The 15,386-nt window shown below is 32.2% G+C and overlaps 3 protein-coding genes across 4 annotated transcripts; all 3 read left to right on the top strand.

Moving 5' to 3' along the window:
- The first annotated feature begins 5,953 nt into the window (after positions 1 to 5,953).
- Osi22 (Osiris 22) lies at positions 5,954 to 6,958 on the top strand. Its single transcript, XM_069056388.1, has 2 exons — positions 5,954 to 6,261; positions 6,528 to 6,958. The coding sequence occupies exons 1-2, from the start codon at positions 6,129 to 6,131 to the stop codon at positions 6,857 to 6,859; spliced, it is 465 nt and encodes a 154-aa protein (XP_068912489.1). The 5' UTR covers positions 5,954 to 6,128; the 3' UTR covers positions 6,860 to 6,958.
- Positions 6,959 to 9,165: 2,207 nt separating this feature from the next.
- Positions 9,166 to 11,075, top strand: LOC138136186 (protein Wnt-8a-like). The gene is made up of 5 exons (XM_069055242.1): positions 9,166 to 9,288; positions 9,872 to 9,990; positions 10,051 to 10,360; positions 10,415 to 10,694; positions 10,752 to 11,075. Exons 1-5 carry the CDS (start codon positions 9,175 to 9,177, stop codon positions 10,970 to 10,972), a joined length of 1,044 nt encoding a protein of 347 aa, XP_068911343.1. The 5' UTR covers positions 9,166 to 9,174; the 3' UTR covers positions 10,973 to 11,075.
- Positions 11,076 to 13,735: 2,660 nt separating this feature from the next.
- LOC138137233 (protein Wnt-8a-like) lies at positions 13,736 to 15,181 on the top strand. Of its 2 annotated transcripts, XM_069056543.1 has the most exons (5): positions 13,736 to 13,757; positions 13,882 to 14,000; positions 14,059 to 14,392; positions 14,445 to 14,724; positions 14,778 to 15,181. In XM_069056543.1, exons 2-5 carry the CDS (start codon positions 13,930 to 13,932, stop codon positions 14,993 to 14,995), a joined length of 903 nt encoding a protein of 300 aa, XP_068912644.1. In that variant the 5' UTR covers positions 13,736 to 13,757; positions 13,882 to 13,929; the 3' UTR covers positions 14,996 to 15,181. The 2 variants fall into 2 exon arrangements, with proteins under 2 accessions (XP_068912644.1, XP_068912643.1); XM_069056542.1 differs by lacking the exon at positions 13,736 to 13,757 and having other exon boundaries at positions 13,802 to 14,000.
- Positions 15,182 to 15,386: the final 205 nt, after the last annotated feature.

Genomic DNA, 15,386 nt, shown 5'->3' on the forward strand with positions numbered 1-15,386 from the left:
ATGAAGCCAGTAGCTCGCGGTTAAATTTTGGCAGGACATTTACCTAACACCCTGTATAGTACCAACAATGTTACCAGGTGTCATAACTCATAACCATCCCTTTTATCCACATTCATTGTGAACCATACAATAATAGACACATGTAGATCATAGATACGAGTACACAATAGACTACGAGTGTCTCTACTCTGTAGTAGGGTTGTACGGTTGCATTGGTGTAACCAGTTAAAGGAGTTAATTAGTTAATTAACTAACGGATAAAAGTCCAAATCAGCTAAAGTAGTAGTAGTCAAAAAATTTGGTAATTATTGACTTTACCTACTTGTGGAATTTTTGCGTTTTTTCTGGCCAGACACCCTTAGGGCGTCCTCCTAGATCGTTTCCTACCACTCACTTTGAGTGGTAGGAAATGATGTAGGACGACGCCCTGAGGCTGTCTAGCCAGAAAAAACGCGAAAATTCCACAAGTAGGTAAAGTCAACAATTTCACAGCTTAACAACTAATTAACTAAGTTAACTGTTATAACATAACGGCTTAAACTATCAGCTAACTAACTACCCTTTTACTCTTCAACGTGTTAACCATATTGCACAGGTCAATTAAGCTAACCATTAGCTGGTTACATCGTATAAGCCCAGCCCGGAGCATCACTTTCAAGTTTTAATTTTTCTTGAACTTACAGTTTTTCCTTTATAATTAGTTACTAAGTAATTTGTTACTTATAAGACATGAATATGTTATGGGAAAGTAAAACTGTACCATTCACAGTGACCTGTACCTACTTACTGGGTCAGTCTACGTCGGTGTTGCGTTCACACAAAGGGATTAAACTATCACGCACTTTTTAATAAACACGACTTTGATTTCAATTTAATACTGTCACGTGTAATGGACACAAATTGCTCATTTTGCTCATTTTATCTTATCAGCATAATTTACATAATGAAATTTCTAAGGCTCTCAGGTACAAATTTTCACACAATGTGAAATTTTAGATTTACTAACAAATTGTTGGGCTTCATTTTATATGTACAGTTGGTTGCGAAAAAAAAAACCGGGAACTGTCAGAATAAAATTGACACATTTTTGCGAGAGATAGGTTAGAATCAACGTCAAAATTCAATGACATTTTTTAAAATTATTTGGTAGGAATTGTCAAATAAACAATTAAATCAAATGTACATTTGGAAATTTTTCGTTTCCCGTTTTTTTTGCAACCAACTGTATTTGATAATTCACATGAATAAGGCCATTTTAATTTTAATCAGCGTTAAAAAAATTATATAATGAGGAAGAATTGTTTTCCGAAATAAAAACACAACTCTAGTAAATTACATTTAAATATTTCCCTATTTTTTTCAGTATAAATCTTGTTAAAACCATAACATTGTTTTGAACAAATATAAATTGTGGTAATGTCTCAGCACTTTCTTATGAGTTGCTAATTTGGTTGTTATCACCGGAATGACGAACAAATTGGCGGTACCAAGAATAATATATCAGTATTTTTCAATGTAAGTCTAACTCGCTAGGCAAAAGGATGAAAGAAAGAAAAGTGAAAGATGTTTATTACATAATAGGACTTTGTTTACTATCCCACCTCCACCCGGCGGCACGGCAATTTTGCCGGAGTACATACACTATTACGGATATTACTATCAAGTAATAGTGCAGTGCTTATCAACATAATTACCGGCGTCTTGCCTCCGCATTTTGACTTTGTTGTGTATTATGTTCTGTGTCAATGTTAAGGAACTTCCTCACGATGTGACATGAGTATAATAATAAGTATACCTTTTTGAATTTCAACTACCAATGTGTTATCTAAATCCAGAATTTTTAAATTTTTAAAAAGAGATTGCGGTACTATTCCCGTTGCTGAAATTACAAGTGGTAAAATCGATTTTTTTTCTAAACACCAAAGATTTCTCATAGCAACGGACAGCTCTAAATATTTATTAATTTTTGTGTTATATGTCTGTGTTATATTATGTGAATTTGGAACAGCTATATCTAAAAGATATGCTTGCTTTTGTTGTTTATTTAAAATTATAATGTCTGGTCTGTTATGCTTAATATGAATGTCAGTTAAAATTGTTCTATCAAAATATAACTTGTAACTGTCATTTTCCAAACAACTTTCTGGTGTATAACTATAATGTGGTTGTGTATTCTTTAATAAATTGAATTTAAAAGCTAAATTCATGTGTATAATTTTAGCGAATATATCGTGTCGTTTTTTATATTCGCTTTGAGCCAAAACGGTGCAAGAAGAAATAATGTGTTCAATTGTTTCCCCTTCAGTTCCGCAAATCCTACATTTATCAATTATCGATTGTAAACCGCATATGTGTTTTTTATAATTTCTTGTATTTATAACACGATCTTGTATTGCAAATATAAAACCCTCCGTCTCAGGGTGAATATTTGATTTCTTAAGCCATGCATGAGATGCCTGAATATTAACTTCTGGTTGTTCCAGTTCTTTAAAGTATCTCCCATGTAAAGACTTCTGTTTTATATTTGCTATTGTGTCAGGTATATTTGGCTTAACAATGTCTGAAATTATATTATCACTTAAATTTAAAGGTGTGTAGCCTTTATCGGCTGAAACCAAAGCATTGAAAAAGGTGTTATCACGAGCTCTATTGAGGAAATAATTTTTTAGTGAAGAAATTTGATTTTTTAGCAGTATTTCTAGATTTGAAAAACCCCTACCACCGTTTTCGCGTGGTAAATTAAATCTTTCAATAGCAGATTTAGGATGGTGTTTACTAAATTTGGTAAAAAGAACTCTAGTTTTAATGTTTATGTTCTGTAAATTAGTTTTGGACCATTTTATAACACCGAAAGAATAGGTCAGTAATGGAACAGCATATGTATTAACTGCTTTAATTAAATTATTACCGTTTAATTTTGATTTTAAAATAGATTTAATTCTTAAATAAAATTGCTTTTCTAAATTTTCTTTTATAATTGAGTGTTGAATATGATTTGATTGATTAATACCTAAATATTTATAAAATTCTCCTTTATTTAAATTTTTAATGATTTCTCCTTCTTGAGTTATATATTCTAAATGTTCGTAATGACCGCGACATATTGATTGCATTTTACACTTATCAATACCAAAACTCATCCCAATATCATTTGAGAAATTTTCAGTTATTGTTAGTAAAGATAAAATGTGATTCTTTTTTGATGCATAAAGTTTTATGTCATCCATATAGAGAAGGTGATTTAATTTGGATAGTGTGGTATTATAAAGTCTAATATTGAAACCATATCCAGTGCTATTTAATAGATTTGTCAAAGGATTAATGGCTAGACAAAACCATAAAGGACTTAAAGAATCTCCTTGATAAATCCCCCGTTTAATTTGAATAGGCTCGGATTTTAATTTAGTATTGTTTATTGATAAATTTAAAGTAGTTCTCCAAAATGTCATTACATGTGATAAAAAGTTAATCAAATCCAAATTAATTTTATAAATTTTAAGAATTTTAATTAACCATGAATGTGGTACTGAATCATAGGCTTTTTTGTAGTCTATGAATGCGGTATAAATATTTCTATTATTTTTTCTAGCTTGTTCCATTATTACCGTATCTATTATGAGTTGTTCTTTACAACCAAAACACTCTTTAACACAACCTTTTTGTTCTTCATTAAGTATATTTAATTTTTGACAATGGTTGTAAATTATTACTTTAATGCAAGATGTCATAATTTTATAAATTGTAGGTAGACATGTGATTGGCCTATATTTTGATGGATTTTTAGTATCGGAATCTTTTGGTTTCAGATATGTTATACCATGGGCCAAAAACTCTGGAAATGTGTTAGGTTCCCTAATAAATCCGTTAAAGTGATCAAGTAAGCATTTATGAATACAAGTAAATTTTTTTAACCAAAAGTTATGAATTTGGTCACCTCCAGGGGATTTCCAATTATGTGAACTATTAATATTTTTAACTAAAATTTCAAGGCTAATTTGAATATGATGTGGATTATTACTATCTGGTATATCATTTTCTAAATGAGGAATCCATTCTGCCTGATTATTAAATTGAACTTCATTTGACCATATGTTTGACCAGAATTCTTTAATTTCGTTTATATTTGGTGTACCATTATTAGTTTGAGTTTTATTATCTGTTAAATTTTTGTAAAACAACTTCTCATTATTTCTAAATAGTTTGTTTTCAAATTTCCGTTGTTTATTATTTTTATATCTTTTGAGTCGTTTAGAATAAATATGTAACTTCTGTAATAAAGTGTCTTTGATTTCTATTAATGTTTTATTATATTCATTATATTTTAAACAATGTATTCGGTTGTTATTTAAAATGGATTGAATACAATTATTTAGATGATTAGAATTTATACCCTTTAAATATTGAGTTATTCTACCTAAATCTCGTCTGATATTATTAATACGTTTATTTAGTCTTTGTTCCCATTTTGGTAATTCTTTCGTTTTTATATTATTTGTCTGGCCAATTTCTTTTGATCCATTTAATCTGATAATTGTTAAAGCTCCACTATATATAATACTGTGTAATTTTTTAAAACTTGTGGTGTTATTTACAAATTTTGGTAAAATGAATTGATTTAAAATTTCAATCATTGCAAAGAATTTTTTGGAGCTTTGTTGTTTAGGTAATAGTGGTCTATTAAATGGTTCTATATGTTCAAATTCGTTCAGAGTTCTATTAAATTCATCTTCAATTTGTTCTTTAAAATTTTGATGGTAGTAAAAATTTTTATTAATAACATGTATATCATTATAACTCAAGTCTAAATTATGTATGTCTGTTTGTATGGTGTTTGGTGAATCGATAATTGGACAGAAAGAGTCATTATGATTAGATAAACTTTGTAAATTTTGCGGTTCAACAGAATTTTGGAGTAAATTATTAGAAACTTCATTATTGTCAGAATAATTAATTGACAATTCTAACTTTACATCATTTTTGATCTTTTCTAAAATTGCCGAAGGGATATAGTTTTTCTTCATAATGGCTCTCCTCTGGTCAGCTAAATTTTGAATAGTAACAGGAAACTGGGGGTACTTACTTTGGAACGCTTTAAATAAATCAAGCCTGTAAGTACTCACAACATCCTGTAGTTTCGTGATCCGAAAATATTCCCGTATAATGAAAATATTCATTTCCATAGTCCATTTTTTGCGTTTTCTAACTTCTGTAGGACTATGTACTAACAAAATAATAAATGAGTGAAAATTTATTGCAGGAGCGCAGTGAGGGCAATAATTACGCGAGGGATGAATAGCGTATAACAGTCATATTCATTACTTTATTATTTATTACTTCCTCTTTTAACGGACTGGAATAATGCTTTGTACAAGTCTGTGCGAAAACTATTTTGATAATTATGTCATTAGGTTATTAAATTTATGATTTATAAATTTCATTACAAAAAAAAATGTAATTCGAAAAATTTCAATACTAGACAAATATCACTGTGTTGTGTTAATTTACACTAACTTCGAAAATTTAATAAAATGAGTATTTCCATAAAAATTGCTCTGAATTTGGCAAGTACATGCGTTATTTGGACCCATTTTACATCTCATTTAATTCCAAAACCTACTTAAATATCTTAGGAAAAACCTTTCTAAAAAATTATTACCGCGACCTCGATTACGTTAGTATAATAGTTTTATAATAAAAACACAAAAAAAAAAACTATTCCTACTACTATCATTGTAGATCAGTCAAATAAGAATAAGAAGATCACATCAAGAACACAAAATTACTGCTTTCGTCATTATCGACATGCAATCTATTCAGATTATAATTAAAATCGTCCACTGTGTGTATAATAATGCATTGCACAACTTAAACAACAACAACAACTTAATTAAGTGTGCCACCCATCACAGTGTTACACTTTTGACAACATTACATATTCAGCGAACAACACTCGAGAAAGACATTAAGCGGTAATCGAAAACCAGAACAAGAATTGAGGCGGAACAAGTCGAGGAATTGCATCGCGGATCTCATTTTATAAGAGGCTCTTGTATCAAGAAGAACTGCTTCTTCAGTTTGATTAAAATGTGCTAACAAAACTGTTAATACGACACGAGTGGTCATAAAACATGTCTTTTGTAGCGATAACTGCTGTTCTGTTAGTAATGGTAATTTTATGTGTTTTGCAAATAGACTGTGGAGTTGTATTGAAAAATGTACAAAATTGTGGACAAAAAAATACAGTGGATACTAACGTCGAAGGTGAGTTCTGATTGAAACATTTCGGTTAATTTTTGAAGCACACATCAAAGTGTAAAACGCAAGATTATGCAAAATATTCACAATTTGAATAATTTCATGTGGTGAAACCCGTTTACGATACCGTAGAGTGAACTCTGCAGTAACTTTATTACAGTTCTCTTTCTTTTAGTACTAACCCACTTTTGCAGCATTCATAAAGCCCGAGTTTCTCATGAGCGTCTTTATACAAATAAGTGAGAATAAAATAATTAATTGTGACTTTGTAGGTCGTAAAGAAAAAGAAGATCTGATGTCGAAAATCCTGCCCATGATGGTGATGCCCTTCATGGTGCAAACCACTCTTCTCCCAATTATGTTAATGTCGATGAAATTCATGCTGCTAAAAAGTATGTTCCTGGGAAAGCTGGCCATAATTTTCGGTTTCGTCACTTTGTTGAAGAATCTACTGAAGAATGGCGGAGGATTGTACAGCCACAACGTGAACCTCCAATCAGCGTCGCATCACAATTCGCTCAATCAAAACTATCACGACAAGCAACACTTTGAAATTCGCGAACCCTACGGCCACAAAAGAACAAGGAAGAAAAGGGGGCTGTGAGCTGGGGAAATACGTATTGTCTTCGACTGTGATACATCTACTAATAAATTGTTATTTATTTTATTTCTCTTGTCAATAAACGTTAGTAAAATAACACCAGTTGGTGCAAGAACCATAAATTTTAACAAAACTTTATGGACATGACTGATCATTTCCTGTTGCAAGTCGGTACCTGTGAACAATTTACCTGTGTTCTTGTCGTTCTCTGGATCATAAAGTTATTCCACCTATAAAACGCGGACCTCCCAGTCAGTCGCTTTCTCATGAATTTCAAAAAATATATTTAAACCGGAAATGTATTCTTAAATCAAGCGAGAATTTTGTGGTAACATGAGATAAAAAATACTCAAAGCCAACGTCAGATTTAATTTTGTGGCCAGTTATAAAGACATCAGGAATATTTGCCCGACCATTCTTATGACGACGTTTACCGAGTTATTATAGCTCAAGGGAAAAATGAATTGACGCTTTAAAAGTGAGCTAAATGAGTTAGAAGTGCTGTTTTTATAATCGGCTTCCTGTCACTGCGGGGGTTACCTTCACAACAATATTTCTTTAAGCTTTCTGTCGGTAGACTGCAAGACCCACAACAAACCAATTGTTAAACACTATTAGGTTCTCAACGCCAAAGAAGCGACGACGGTGTCCTTTCACAAGTTTTATGGTGTCGGGTCTTTCTAAACGAAACAGGTAGTGCCAAAGGATTTCGATCTCATAAATTAGAAGCAAAATGATGGGAAAATACGTCCTATAATTTACATTACTGGCGCCTGTCTCTTTTTGGATTTTGTCCAGTTTGAATGTTTTGCAGATGCATATGCTGGAGGAAAAATACTTCAATAATAAAGCTTGAGATGCATTTGTAAAAGCGTATGTCACAAGTAGAGCAAACAAAAAAATAAAAAACTAAAAACCGATGTTCAATAATAGTTATTTATGGCACTAGTGTGTTAGATGGCATATAAGTCACGCGGAAAACAAACAAGTTGAAAACGAGTGGTTTAGTTTTTTCAAGTGACACACGTGTGGCATAATACTTAACTTTATCCAACACCTCCTGAATATCGTTGAAAAATTATGACAATTGTGACATTTTTATTTGACAAATTAATTTGTTCGACGATGCGAGAATCATTTCAAGCTGTGATTCTGGTTACGATAGCAAAAAATTGTGTTTAAACAAAAGCAAAAATATTTCATTGTTTTTAAGTGGTTGTTAGATCACTAGTGACTTATATGACTTTTAAATCACTAGTGACTTATATACTACTTTATTTGTTTAAAATCACCATATTTATTGTCCTATTATGAGGTATTAGATAAACACTTTAATGAGTATTCTAACCTTTTTTAAAATATCTTTAAAATAACTCATCAAAAATAGATTCAAGAAATTTCTGCTTGATTAAAGAAATTCTCTTACTAATTGTTACTAACTTTATTTACTGTTATATTGTCTCATTTCTTTGATTTTTTACTTACTTTTCCAAATTATTCATTCATATCAATAAACTAAAAACAAATGAAAATAATTTAAATAAAAACCGTTGAAAAAAAAAGCAATGTAAACTGTACCTAGGTATTAATAAAAATTTTGATACATTTTTGCACATTAAAGCTAACTGGCAAGATATGTCCTAAGTAGTTTTAATTACAGTAAAGTGCTTGTAAAAAGAGAAGTACATACCACGTGGTCTCCAGCCTAACTGGTTGTTACGTAAATCATATGACCTCCAATGTATTTCTCGATTTGAACGTACATACTATGAAAGAATTTTTGTTATAAATATTTTAATAAACTTTATGCTTTATTTTCACGTGCATTGTAATAATTGCCATGTTGCAAAACTGAAAATCTCCAAATTTCATTCTCGTTGCGATTTTTAAACTAAAAATAAAATTAGTCGGCTTTATTAAATTTTTAAATCTTGAAGAATTCTAATTGGTAACATTTTGGATTAAGTATTTCAAATTTTATTTTACTTAATGTTGTCATTACAAAATTCTTTCAGTTAATCCCAGACACTTTCCGCTTTAGGCAATAACTCCACCAGACAGTCAAAATAAATGTTTTCGTGAATGAAGAAGAAATCCGAAAAATATTTAAATCCTTCTTCTTCGAAATGACAATATTACCCTTAGCGGCATTATCCTTAAGGCAAACACAAAGGACCCGCCACTTTGTCGGTTACCACTCCCACTGAAGGTAATGCAAACTAACCCCACCCCCTAAAACTACAAAAATTATTTAAAACCATTTGACCATTCATAATTTTCATTCATTGTGTTTCTAGTGTTGACAAAATCGTTACAAAATGGCCTCTAACATTTTTTTCACAATTTTGGTGTTGGTTTTAGTAAATTGGTCTTCATCGGGGTCTTCAACAATTAACAGTATATTTAAATCCAACATGCTTTTGCAATTAAACGTAAGTAAAAACAATTTTTCAAATTTATTGAACATTGGGATCTGTTGAATTTTGGAAACTCAGAGATTTTTCTATTTTTAATATTGAAAATCTGGTCGTTCCATTGATATAAATGGAATCAAGAACAGAAAATTGTTAATTTCATATTTCAGAAATGTCTTTTATTATATCGGGTATTCATTTAAATTTCTCCTCAAAGTTGGCTTGAAGAGTCGATTGTGAACGCACCACTCGTTAGAAAAACACAAACAACGCAAAAAGCGAGGTTAGATTTAAGTGGCTGATCCGCGATCTGTAATCCGTGGTGCGTTCACAATCGACTATTTTATGAAAATTAAAATATTTTTAATTTTGCAAAATTCTTCAAGTTTGAAACTTGGTTGTTTTATTCATTACTCTATTTTTGTTATTTAAATTAACAAATTATCTTAAGAATAAACCAAGAAAGACTGTTCTTTGCGGATTATCTTTCAAAATTAAATAGGTGTTGTTTGTTGTTTTCATTAATTTGAATCAAATCTTGTCTGTTATTGTTTGTCTCAAAAACAATTTATTTTTAAACTGTTGCATCATTTTTTCGCAGCAAGGTCTGAACCCAGTGCTTATGGACACTGTAATGAACGGTGCCCAAACGGCAATGAACGAATGCAAGAACGTATTTAAATGGTCAAGATGGAACTGTCCCCAGTCAGCTTTCTCAAAGTATGACATGCGTAAGATAATTTTTGAAAATGTGTCGTATTCGCGGGTTTTACTTTTTAGACAGTACAAGCATTTATCAACAAAAGAAAAGGCTTACACTGACGCTATAATAGCAGCAGGGATCATCTATTCCATCACACAAGACTGTTCCCAAGGAGTAATCAAAGGCTGCGGTTGCGACCCCAACAGGCAAGAACCTCAAGATGACCCTAAGGTTTTAAACCAAATCGAAAAAGACTGGACTTGGGGAGGTTGCTCACACGACGCAAGTTACGGAGAAGATCTAGTATTGAAGATGTTAGAAAGCAACGAAAAAGACAGCGACGCTCAAGCCTTCGTGAGTCGCCACAACAACAGAGTTGGAAGAGAAGTATGAATGAATTGCATCCAGAGGAATGTTTTTTTACAGTTGCTAATCTTGCAGATAATCCGGGAAAAAATGTTGAAAAAATGCAAGTGTCACGGAGTCTCCGGAAGTTGCTCGTTCCAGACGTGCTGGATGCAAATGCCAAGTTTCACCGAAATCGCCAAGGAGCTGCGAGACCGCTACCACAACTCTATATTGATAAGTTTCGAAAAAGTTAGAGAGGGACTGACGTTGGGCAACTCGGCGAGACACTTGCCCCTAGTTGAAGATCATTTGCCGAATAATTTGGTTTATCTAGAAAGATCTGACAGTTTCTGTTTCAGCAATAACACCACTGGTAAAAAAGTCATCTTCGTTGCTTCCAAACTGTTCACTCTATTTGCGTTTTGTGCAGGTATTGCCGGCACCAAAGGAAGAGTCTGCTCCAGGACGACAGCTCGTAATGCGACCATTGAGGAGAGGAAAAGTTGCCGGAATTTGTGCAGATCGTGCGGGTATAAAGTGAGGAAGTATGAAAAGCAAACCACGTATCAATGCAACTGCAAGTTCTCGTGGTGTTGTGACGTGAAATGTGATTTGTGCGTTCAGAAAGAGAACGAGTTCTTCTGCGCTTGATCAGATGTTGATCCACTTGGTTTAAACTGTACAGATTTTTTTGTATTATATTTATATATCTATAACAATATATCATATTATGTTTCTTACAAGTTAAAATAAAATTAAAAAAAAAAACATATTTTTTTTAATTAAAGCTACCTGTGCACAACAAACTCAGCGTCTTAGCTTGATTCATGCAATTTTTATATAAATACTTGTTATTAGAGAACTGTCACAACATATGATTCAAACATAAATTAATTGTGTTGTGCTTAATAAAACACTAGTAACGACATTTCGAATAGTAATTATAGCTAAGACAGTATTTGTTTTATTACTTGTCATGTTTTAAGCGAATTGTGGATGTGTCACAATTATTATTTTTCTATTTGAATACAAATCTTTAAAAGCACCTGCCGCCTACCTAGATACCCCCAAAGGAGCTACCGCTTTGTCAGTAATCAACCCCGCCTTTTACAACACCATGACAAGTCACCCCCCTCTTATGACAGCTAAGAAATTATTTAAAACGAAGTGGTCATCCCCAATTGCAGATTTCATTCAAATCTGTTACACGATGTATTCCACAAGTTTTTCTGTGTTGGTGTTGGTGTTGTATTTTTCTTTTGCACACTTGTCTAGTGTTGACAGCATATTTAAATCCAAGACGATTTCTCAATTGAACGTAAGTCCTATCTTGAACAATTTTGTTAAGACTAATTATTGCAATATTGATTCTTCTTGTTGTTTTGTTAATTTTCTTAATTCAAATTTCTCTGATTGTTTACAAGATTTTTTAAAGACAAAAATTTTTACATACTCTTTTTGGTGGTATCTATCGGGTCTTCATTTAAATTTCCGGTCAAAGTTGGCGTTGAGAGTCAATTATGAACGTATCAGCTGTTTAAATCTTACCTCAGTTTTTACGTTGTTTGTGTTTTTACACAAGTGGTGCGTTCACAATTGACTTTTCAACGCCAACTTTGACAGGAAATTCCTAAATGAACACCCAATACTAACATTATATACTTACGTTATGATGTTTCATTTAATGGGATTAATATGTCATCATAATTGTTTATGTACATTTTTTTTTCGTTCTGTGGAAACAGGCAAGTTCAGACTTGTACGTTACTATTGCTACCGTAATAACCGCCCTAAAAGCTTACTGGACTGCTTCAGTTTCAGGTTCCAGGTACCAAATAAATACTAATTGATGTGATTATATTTTTATTATTAAAATAAAAATAAAATTGCAATAAAAATATAAAGAGAGGGAAGAAGAAATTTAGTAGATTACTGGTTTGAAAAAACAAAACATAAAGTCAATTTTTTAATAATCATACCTAGTTCGATGGATAAATTAATAAGCAGAACAACACAGTTATATTACTATCTCTTTTCAACATAATGTAAAACAAGCTATTGAACTTTTGTACGTATTGTATTATTGGATTGGCATGTGCGATTAGAGCAACACGCGAGTTGTACGTTTATTAATTACATTAGCGACGTCAAATTTTTAGGTTAGGTTTTAACCACATTTGTAATAATTTTGTTTAATTTTGCTTGAAATTTCCACCGTATGATGCCGACGAAAAGCTACGCAGCAAGTGGACAGATTCATTTGCAGAATTTCTAATTAATACAAAACTGAAAGTTTTTATTAATTGAATGAATATGTACAAAAATTAACGGCGACAATTTTGGCCTCATTTATTATTTATTATCTGATGTATCAGATCAGCTCCTGTTACGAAACCATTCCTTGATCCCGCATGCAAAATAAAATACCGCTTCCTTTCAGAACCAGTGTGCTTGGCACACTCGGAACTTCCTATTTTCACTGTTTTTTAAAAAACAAAATGAAAACGGAGGAATTAATTTGTAGAAAAACCAAGAAAGCACGAAAGAACACTGAAAATCTCAAAAATAACATAAATTTTCAAATATTGGTAGCACCCTGTCAAATGTCAAAAGCGGACGCAGGTCATGTCGACTTCGTTATTCATTGCACAATCATTAAAAAATGGACTATCAAAAACATGCACCGTTTTATTTACACTAAAATTTTCGAATTATAAATGACAAAGTACCTACGCAATTTAAATGTTATCTTTTATACCTATTTATTTATTTTATTAATCTTTCCTTTTTGAAGTCAATCTATTTCAGTTTCATGAAGTACAATTTAATCTTGACAGATCTTAAGACTAGAGAACTTACCCAAGCTTATTCACTACGGTGCGGTGCGGTAATAAGTTGAGATCTGTCAAAAATGTCTTTCTTGGTAATCGTGTTCTACATTATGCTAAGAAATTTTATTATAATTTTTTTTTATAAACATAAACAAATGTCATGCGTGTCAAACGGCGGGAAATTCAAACTTTACACTGTTCCAAATGGTTTTCTTTTTTCAACGCCTACTTAGCCCAGGTTTTCAATTGAACGCATAATAATTATATGGTGCTTAAATAAGGGGCGGCTATGACTTTGCAGTGTCAGATTTTTCGTATCTTTGCTAACTCAGCTAATAAACGTCAAAGAACTGTCATTATTAATCAAATTTTAACGCAAAAATGGCTTTTACTTCAGAACATCATCTCATCAGAAGATTCATCTTACTTTCGTAATCGTGTTTTCAATAACGGAGAATGGCGCTGTTGCCTGTTTCTGCAAAAACTTTCAAATTTAAATTGAAACAGGTATATGCAACCAAAAATACTTCCATGCATTGGAGAGCATCTATGGACATACGTCCAAAATGTCAAAGCCTGTGATTTAAATAACTGTTGATCACACGGTAGTTACATTACTTATATTTAATTGTAATAAATGTATTTTTTAAAAGAGAATTTTTGTGAAGCAGTGTTTTAGAATAAATTTACAATTTGATCGTGAATTTAAGAGAACTTTCATATTCACAGGAAGGCCTCAGTCCCGTTGTCATTAACAGCGTGACAAATGGTGTCCAAATGGCTATGAACGAGTGCAAGAATATTTTTAAGTGGAGTCAGTGGAACTGTCCTCACTCGGCTTTTTCTAAGTATATTTAACATATTTTTTTTGTTTGCTAGTTACTAAATTGTGGTGTGTTTTCTTAGACGATACAATCATTTACCAACTAGAGAAAAAGCCTACACAGACGCCATAACAGCAGCAGGTATCATTTATTCAATAACACGAGATTGCTCGCAAGGAATTGTCAAAAACTGTGGTTGTAATTCTAAGACAAAGGAAATGATAAATCCAACATCAAATATTTTTAAACGATCACCGGAGAAATCCTTTGACCTGGAGAAAGATTGGTCTTGGGGAGGCTGCTCAGATGATGCAAGCTTTGGAGAAAATCTCGTCTTGAAATTATTAGATGACAGCGAAAAAGGCAGCGACCCTCAAGCTTTCATAAGTCGTCATAATAACAAAATTGGAGGAGAGGTAATAACTTTTGTATTTAAATTGTAACAGTTTTTTAAGAGCAATTTTACAGATAATTCGTGAAAAAATGTTGAAGATATGCAAGTGTCACGGAGTGTCTGGCAGTTGCACGTTCCAGACGTGTTGGATGCAAATGCCAAGCTTCAGCAGCATCGCCAAAGAACTGAAAGAACGTTACGATAACGCTATTTTAATCAGTTTTGACAACGTCGAGGACGCGTGGACGGTGGGGAACTCGGCCAGGCAGTTGTCTTTAGCTGAAGATGTTTTACCAAACAATTTAGTCTTTTTAGAAAAGTCACCAAATTTCTGTATAAGCGACAACACCACTGGTAAGAATCAACCGGTCTTGAGTAACTGAATTATTAATTTTGTGTTGCTGCAGGTCTTGCGGGAACCAAAGGAAGAAGTTGTTCCAGGAATTCCACCAATTCAACTGTTGAAGAAAAGAGAAGTTGCAGGAATTTGTGCAGAGCGTGTGGTTACAAAGTGAGGAAACAAAAAAAGAAAATCAAAAATAACTGTCATTGTAAATTTACCTGGTGTTGTCAAGTTGACTGCGAAGATTGTGTTCAATATGTGCAAGAGTACTTTTGTGATTAGAAAAGATTGTTGTTGAGAATTAGAATGAAGAAGTCTGGTTGAGGATTCTTCAATTGGTTGAAACGAGAAGAAAAGTGTTTCCTGCGATTGGCAGACTGTATGTGTACCTGTGAATAATAAGACTCGTGATAATCAAGTTTATTTTATTAAAAAAATATCATTTACTCTTAGTAGTTATCTATTTAACACCTTAACAATTTGTACAAAAATAAAATGCTTTAAATATTAAAATATGAGTTGCTTTAGACACTTTCTTATTAAGTCTTTGATGGACAGACATCTTTATTTATTCAAGCTTCCTCCTTCCTCCCTTCATCGCTAAATATGAATGGTAAACAATTTCATATTCATATATCAACTACTAATTATAAATGATTGACAGATTGGAGCA

The sequence above is a fragment of the Tenebrio molitor genome, chromosome 8 (assembly GCF_963966145.1).
Source record: "Tenebrio molitor chromosome 8, icTenMoli1.1, whole genome shotgun sequence".
Taxonomy (NCBI): domain Eukaryota; kingdom Metazoa; phylum Arthropoda; class Insecta; order Coleoptera; family Tenebrionidae; genus Tenebrio; species Tenebrio molitor.